General features: G+C 48.0%; 1 protein-coding gene across 1 annotated transcript in view; it reads left to right on the top strand.

The window, feature by feature from the left end:
• The first annotated feature begins 6,193 nt into the window (after positions 1-6,193).
• The window catches only part of LOC144179821 (high-affinity choline transporter 1-like), a 41,164-nt gene continuing 39,046 nt past the window's right edge, over positions 6,194-8,311 (top strand). The window contains exon 1 of the mRNA XM_077708253.1: positions 6,194-6,330. Coding sequence (XP_077564379.1) covers positions 6,194-6,330 — 137 coding nt within the window. The remainder of the gene's footprint in view (positions 6,331-8,311) is intronic.

Raw genomic sequence — 8,311 nt, 5'->3', positions numbered from 1 at the left:
TATCCGGCTATTGGAAGCATTCATTATAAGCCGTATCACGTATGTCACCCCATACATCTACCTAAAAAATCTGTACAAGGTAAAGTTAACTACATAGTACGCGAAGCCTATAAACGGCCGCGGGCATTCCCATCACGGCGTTTACCGAACATTTCTTGGATGTGGGTATCCACAATACCGTAATGTATGTATCCTGTAGAAACAAAGCTCACAAACCATTGGTTGTCTAGCAGTCACACGGGATGCCTTCGACTGCAGAGAGTAGGCATTCCGTACGCCAGCCAATATGCAACTTCGCACCCTCCTCAGCTACAAGAGGTCATCTAGGTCTCCCCCATACCCAGAAACACTCACCCGGTGCACCACCAAGATCGTCGTCATGGCCGAGAGTCTGTCCTGCACCAGCGTACCAGAGATGACCCTGACGTATGTTATGTTGTCGCCGCTGACTGCCACCTTACGCGTGCAATGGCCGTCGTGACAATAGATGCTAAAGGCAACTCTTTGGCACCAGACTCTATTTACACTAATCACGCTGAAAAAGAAGAGGCCGCTATCACGCTTGCTGTCTCCTCCACAACGGCTAAAACCATCGTGAGCGACTACAAAACAGCTCTCCTAAACTACGAAATTAGCCGAATCTCTAAGGACGCCCTATGCACCTTACGCTCCGTCCAGGCCACTCGTATGCGCAACGTGCAAATAATCTGGACACCGGCCCATGCATCTCTCCCAGGCAACGAGCAGGAACATGAGGCGGCCCGAGGTTTCAGCTCCCGGGATTGCCCTGGCGACGCTGCTGGCTCGGACCAAGGAGCTAGGGACAGCCTAGTGACCTACTGGGGCATCACTTAACACTATCGCATGGAGCGCCAGAAATATCCCACTGCGCATCCCACGATCAACAGACTTCAGTCTGTAGCCTGGCGTCAGCTACAGCCGAATGCATTCCCCAATCTTGCAGTATTCACCCACATTTATCCCTACCTTTACAATGATGAATATAAGTTGTGCACCCAGCGAGCCACACACACTCACATAATTTAGGCTTGTGATGCTCCGCCACGAACTCTGCGAGCATGCTTACGAATCACCAGTGCGGAGCAGTGGGAGACCTTTTTGTTTAGCTCTGACACTGAAATACAGATCAAGGCCGCCCAACTTGCCGAAAATGCCACTCACGCCCAAGGGCTGCGGCCACCATCTGAGGGGAGGAATCCAGGAAGACCCCACTTCCCCTTCCTCCTTTCACCTGGTTTTGGGCAAAAAAGGTTATTATCATGATCACCTCTATTACAGCGTGCACGTACAACCATTGCGTACAACAAAGCGGGTCCGATTGCCGGCCGCAGTGACCGTTTTCTGACGGAGGCGAAAAGTAAAAACGCCAGGGTATTCGAGATTTCGAAGCACTGTAAAGTTTCCCAGGTGACCAAAGTTAATCCGGAGCCCTCCCCTCCGATGCGCCTCATCGCCTGTGCAGAGTAGGCGCGCTAAACATAATCAATCAATCTTACATAAAAAAACGAAAGAGGTAAAGAAAAACAATAAAATAACCCGACGTATATGGTTACTCATAGCCGAATCTGGTTATTACAAAAATCACAATGGAGAAAAGCGACGTAATAATGCTGCGGAATAGTACAGAATTCTCTGCACTTGCACATTTTTCAACACCACGTACAGAAAAACGGAGAGAAATTATCGTTTGCTGCTTTTCGGGCTCTTGACGGTGAACGGAGGCCGCTTAATATCTAGCTCTGATAGATATCCGGCGAACAATCCTTTTTTCTACACCGGAGGCGTCGTTCTTCACTTCATCGGCCGTTTTTCGCAGCAGGAAGGTAGGCTTTTCTCGGGCAGATTATCAGCGAACAACCTTTTCATGTCCCTAATGCCGAGAGTGTGGTTCTCCCGTTTTTCGCCGGTTTTCGCTGCATGGAGGTAAGCCTTTATTGACTCCTCTAAAGTTTCTTCTACGTCGCACGTACGGGCGGTTTCTTCACGGGCTAAGCGCCGTCGACCATTCAAATGTACCAAGGCCGAAGCACACGAGGCTTAGACGGATATTACGTGTGTGTGCCATGCCAGTTTGATTAAACCACCATAACGCAGTATTGCAGTCTTTCAGTACTGATTTCAGGTGGTCTGGTGGCCAATGAAAAGGAACGGGGAAGAAAGACGAAAACACAATGAGGCAGTGAACAAGTGTCTCTGATTGGAATCACCAGCGGATATCGCAAAGCTTTCGTATTCAAGCCAAAAAACAAAGTGCCTCGACGAAAGTTTCTGGATCACTCTGATAACGTGCCCATTACCGTCCAGAAAAAATCGAAGCCGAAGGGGAAAGAGAACCGCAAATATTCTTCTATATTTTGGGAAACAAGGCATCGTTCACCATCGAAGGGGAGCCGAAGGTGGTACAAAATGTGGGATCTTTCAGACAATGCAAAAAATGAAGGACACTCACACTAACGCGTAAGACTTGAAGGTAGCGAAGCTGTATACGCAGCCTTCACATACCAACACGACGGCTTAAGTACACGGTTGCAGCCGATTTGCATCTTCCTCGTGGCCGCAGCGACCATTGTTGGTATAAGTGTGAGCTTTCGTCATTTTAAGTGCAATGCACTTCTTAAGCGACCCTGAACCTGCGTCCACCGGCGATGTCCGCGCACGTGGAGATGGGCGCGCGCAGCCTGGCCGCTGACATAGCACATACCCACATGGGGGATTGGCCAGGAATCTCCTCGTCTTCCTTGGCAACGGGGGGAGATGGGCGCGCGCTGCCTGGCCGCTGACATGGCACATACCCACGAGGGGATTGGCCAAGAATCGGGAGTGAGAAGGGCTAATGCACCCGCTTAAAGGAGTACTGACACGAAATTTCAAAGCTGAGATCCGCTCTAGCAATCAAGTACAACGACAACACAAATAGGTGTCTGTGAATAAATGCATCTTTCTTTCTTTGTAGTTGTGTGTGTGTGTGTGTGTGATCTCTCTTTCGCGAACATTACCGAACCGCGCAAATTCAACTCGTGCATTCGCACTTTCACATTCTTCCCCTCGGGGAAATGCGGGGAATTTTTTAAAGTGAGAGCACTTTAGGGGCTCGCCTTGTCTTCGTAGCTCCCTCGCTGGACCGAAGTAGAGCCTAATGGCGTTCCTTCGTAGCGGCTGTCGTCGCGGCGTAAACAAGAGGCTTCGAAAGCCAATAGGTTTACATAGTCATATATGTTCGAAACTCGTGAACCGCTGGCGCTTGTCATACATATCCCAGTTGTTTAGCGTAAACAAAACTGTAGGTATACATTTAAGGGAAAAAACCGTAATTAACCAGCAGCGCCCGCGTTCATTTAGATAGGAACGCTCTTTGGGTTGGTTTTTACTATCGTAAGCGAAAAACGTGGCAGTTCAATGCCGGCACGTGCGAAAGGAAAAGGAAGCAGAAAAACAACAGTACTCCCGCTGGTGAAGTTTCAGGCAAGGGGCGCGCGAGCACTGCCAAGGCGGGAAATTTGAAACGCATTGGGTGGTAGCAGTGAGCGGATAATGGCGCTACAGCCCATTATGGCAAATCACTTTTCTGCACTCCCGACAGCTTTCACATCGAGTATAACGGCTTTAATTTTTTTTTTTTTTTTTTGGAAGTGACAATCACTAAACATCACCTTGGAGGGGCGTACGGTATAACTTGTCTTTCATGTTCCGATCAAGTGTTGCCACAATTACGGCGAACGCTTGAGTTCTTTTTTTTTTCCTAACATGACCAATCTCCATAAGTGGGATAAGTTGGTACCACTACCACTACCTTCACTACCAAGTTCACGTTGGCAGTGAAGGTTGCGTACAGCTTCGCTACCTTCAAGTCTTACGCTTTAGCGTGAGCTTCCTTCCAGGGCACGTTGGGTGGTCGCCGCGAGGCACACACACACACGAGCGCGCGGAATTTTGGTTTTTACTGCAGGGCGGTCACAGCGAGGCATGCGTGCACGTGCGCTCGGCATTTTCTTTGTATTTTTAGCTGTGGACACGAAACTCTAACAATGTACTAATAAGCTTCGCTGTTAAAAACTGATCCAGCCTTCAACATGTGCTTTTGAAAAGAACAGCGTGAAACGGATGGGATCGCAGGACAGGTGCATTGAATGCTTTAATAATTTCGTAGGAAGCAAGCAGGGGCGAGTCCTTTCTCTTCCCGTTGATATCTGGGAGGGTGGAGGTCCCGTTTATGGCCTGTTTAATAGGATGAGGCTTAAATTGGCGCAGCCAGGAAACAAAAATAATTTTGTACACGGCTGGAAGAGTCGGAAGTGTGCTTACGTGAGTGGGAGGGGGGGGGGGGGTCTGAAAGTACGAAATAATGGGAAAATAAAAGATGCTAGTTGTGAAATATAGGAACAAGGGGAAAATGAAACCCCGTGCAAACCCAGACTAGGCAAAGAACAAGAATATTGTGAAAAGGAAAATATCAAAATCAAACAATAATGAAGCAGCTGTTAATGCGGAAGTAAGTATAGCTTCGGAAGAAGTATAGGTTCCTGAAGAAGTATCTACCAGCAGCGAAGCCACCAGACCGAGCGAGGGTTCGGAGCAAATGCGGCATTTATGGAAATCGCACGATGATATATGTACAAGTGCAGGTTCAGATTGCGCAATAAAATAATTCGCTTTTGGTCTGGAATATTTTGAAGGAACTTCTCTGTCCTGCGCCCAGCTAGCCACTTCTAAGTGAAGTTTCTAGAAAGTTAGTCTAGAATGAAATCGGACCGCAATTATTCTATTTACGCTGGCAGCCCCATAAAATAGAAATGATTCAGATTTCACAAACACGTGCTTCGTTATCTTTTGGGGGCACTAGTACTGTGTTAGTCGAAGACAGAGAGAGAGAGAGAGAGAGAGAGAGAGAGAGAGAGAGAGAGAGAGAGAGAGAGAGAGAGAGAGAGAGAGAGAGAAGACTATTGAAAAATCAGAGAGGTTTGCCGGGGTTTACAGTCGCCTACATACTTCTCTGCGGAGGTTTGAGCATGGAAGGGGAAACGGCCCAAGAAAAAGGTTGGCCGGAAAGAAAAAAAAAACACTGTCGTGTACTTGCTGCGATAACCGACTTACATTAATATGGTTTTTGGTCTGATGCTGGGCCCCATAACTTACAATTTTGCAATTAGGCCAATGCCATCCAAATAAGAGAACAAACTCCTTAGAGCTTGGCGCTGCTTCGAGAGATAAATCCATGCATGATCCTAAAATATTCTCCAGAGTTATTAATCTCTGTTCCAGACGTTCAATGTTTTCAAGGAAGTGTGATCGTTGTTTCATGTAGGCGGCACTTTATAACAAAATGTATGCAACTGTTTCGACACAAGAACAATGATGCGGATTTGGCGTCGCTCCAAGGAGAAATGGGCACCTATAAGTGTATGCACAGCTTAGCCGTAGACGATTATACAACGTTTCCAGGTTACGAGGAGCTGTCTCGGGAGTCTCGACTTCAATTCTGGGTCAACAGTGTGCAGAAAGCAGCGGGTATTTTGCAAGTTACTCCCCAGACGGTTCCTTTCGGTCACAGCAAATTGGTGAACCATGGCAGACGCTTCTGTTCTCGTACAATACACCTTGCGGTATTTCAGGTGCAAAAGGCCTTTACAGGCCGATTCGTCGGCTTTTTGTTTGTTTTGATGCCGCTGTGTCAAGGTATTCACTGCAATTTAATGTTGGAAAATAAAGAACTTACATGGAGAGTGATGGCCTAGTAATGCTAATGCATTAGTAGACAATTCCCTTACGTTCTGTACATTTTATAAGCACCTTCCTAAGTTATGGTGGTGGTGTCTCTAGGCCCATTAATAAATTTGGTACGGATATGTAGCGAACTGTAGATTGAAACGCTTATCTAGCCTTCGGTAAAGTCCAGCCATGACGACTTTCTAAAGTGTCAGAGGAAGTACGGTACTTGGAGACACCCGAAGGGGATCCAGAGTCAGTGGCCGCGGTGCAGTACTGATTTAATGTTAGAATGTTATGTGCTGTCAGTCACTGACGGGTTTTAGAAGATAAAGAAACAGGCTTTGACCATTCCATTTCAGCGTTACGCACCAGCTTCGTGAGGAAGAAGCTGAAAATTCCACGCGCTAGTAGCTCGTAGGTGAACGAAGAAACAGAAGAAGAAGGACGCGGTACTGGGTGCGACGTCATGACGCTCGCCTTGAGCATTCTGGGGGCCTTGGGCCTCTTGTTGCTTTTCGCCGCTGTCCTCTACGTGGGCGTCAAGGCAGCTCCCGATGATGTGGAAGAGGAGTCCACAGGCCCTTACACAGCCCCCACGGTTGGGTGAGTGTCCTGAACTGTGCCTTTGCAGCCACCCCGATGAAACGCCGCGTACGCAGACCCGTTGGTGTGACCGACACGGTTATCTTGCGAACGCTGCTGTTTTTACCCGCGTGCCAGTTGGTGGGAAATAGTTTTAGAATACCGCTCCCTTCCCTAAATTTCTGAGTAGTAGACTAGAAGCCGGCATGTCCGTTTTTAGCCGCGGATAAGAAATGCGCTCCACATTTGCCGACCTTCTCCTGGCAAAATAGTTTTAGGTTCAAGTCGGTATCACGAACACTACGGACACACGAACATCAGCATTCCGCTGGTATATAAACCTTTGTGAGCTGGACTGAAACGAAATATCCGTGCATTCGTGCATTCGTGCTTCATGGGTGCATTATTTCCGGGTTTATGCACTTGCGATATCAAGCAACCTCAAGATACGCTTTACTTCCATTTTATCTTTTCAAACGCTCATCGTGAACATTTTGCCGTATGATTGAGCAGCGATAGTTAAGATTGCGGTGACGGGCTGTGCTAAACGGGCTTCTTTGAAATACAACGTTCTGCACTGGAACATAGCTCGGCATCATTTCCCGTTGACAAAGTCAATGTGCAGGGCTTGCAAAAAATTTTTGCCAAAAAATTCAGGGCTCCTTTACTCTGGGAAGATCAAAACCAGCGAAGCTCTGGCTATGGTGGGTTTTGCAATGGAACGGTTCTGTTATAGGGAATATGTATATAATTATGATTATTGGCTCCCGCTGGCGTTTCAAGCAGGCAAGTTGCTCTTTATCCGGGAGGGGTTCGCAGCTACTCGACGACGTGGAACTTCAGGCGGCAACGGCGGCGGCTGCACGTTCTGCGAAAACGGACTTATGTCGTTTCCGTGCCCATTCCCGCTTCGGTGCGTACATCGCTCATTTAATTCCCGATCTTCTCTATCCGACCTACGACACGCGTCCACCCCATGACGAGATAAAAGTGCCACTGATGATAACGGCGCTATCACCGTTATCAGCCGACAGCGCAACGTGTGAAAGGGGTATCGGTGGTGGCGATGGGTGTAATACTACTGACAGGCTGCAGCGGTTAACGGAGTCAAGTTTTAGCGGAGAAACGGGGCCGAGGAAATCGTTGCCTCCGAGAGATAAACCCGCATCCTAGCCGTACAAAGCTTCGCTGTGAAAATCGCAATAGCTACCCTAGCAATTCTAAACCGGTAGATTCGTGAAGCCGTGGTGTAAAATAAAATTCTGAACACCACCGATGTCATCGGGGTTTTGGTAACCGCGACGTGCCGAGTCCAGTCCCGGTGTCTAGAAGAAGTAACGAATGATGTCACTCCATTTTAAACGTCACGGAAGCAGTTTTAACCAACCAACCAACCGATAACCATCCCACACGCACACACACGGCGGAAGTGGATGACCGGCGAATCTGTTGCGAAATGGTAATGGCGATATATCTAGTGCTTTTAAGTAATGGTAAGGGCATATTCTCCGTTCCCAAGTCGAAATTCAAACCCTATATGCGCTGTGTGGTTGCTTGGTTGGGGTTGTTGTAGTACGCAGTTCGGGCGTTGTCTAAAGGCCAGGCACCAGCCCTCCATGTAGTTTTTCGCAATGCCGGAATTACAGTTGCTGACGATAACCGCTGGTTAGTGGTGTCCTTCTCTCAGCCGTGCATGAAGGCATCTGATGTCGGTTTTTGGATTACCGGGGGTGTAGACTATGTGGACGTAACATTCCGTTACGTGCACTGGAGCACAGACATTCGCACAGTCGGTGGCACTGGTATCTGGCTCGCGCGTCTACGGGTGTATGCTTTGTTATCCCCTTCACATTTTAAAAGTTTTGTTACTCCAGGAAACGACAATTCCCGTGGAAAGCATTGGTAAATACACCGCTGCGTGTACTGGCTATTTGGGCATGTGTACTGATTATTGAGACTCGCATGAAATGAAGAACCCGGTCAAAAGAAGCGCTGGCAAAAC

Source organism: Haemaphysalis longicornis, unplaced genomic scaffold (genome assembly GCF_048455015.1).
Source record: "Haemaphysalis longicornis isolate Haplotype H1 unplaced genomic scaffold, Haemaphysalis longicornis Haplotype H1 scaffold_4, whole genome shotgun sequence".
Taxonomy (NCBI): Eukaryota; Metazoa; Arthropoda; class Arachnida; order Ixodida; family Ixodidae; genus Haemaphysalis; species Haemaphysalis longicornis.
The sequence above is the reverse complement of the archived record's forward strand: the minus strand, read 5'-3'. Positions and strand labels throughout refer to the sequence as shown.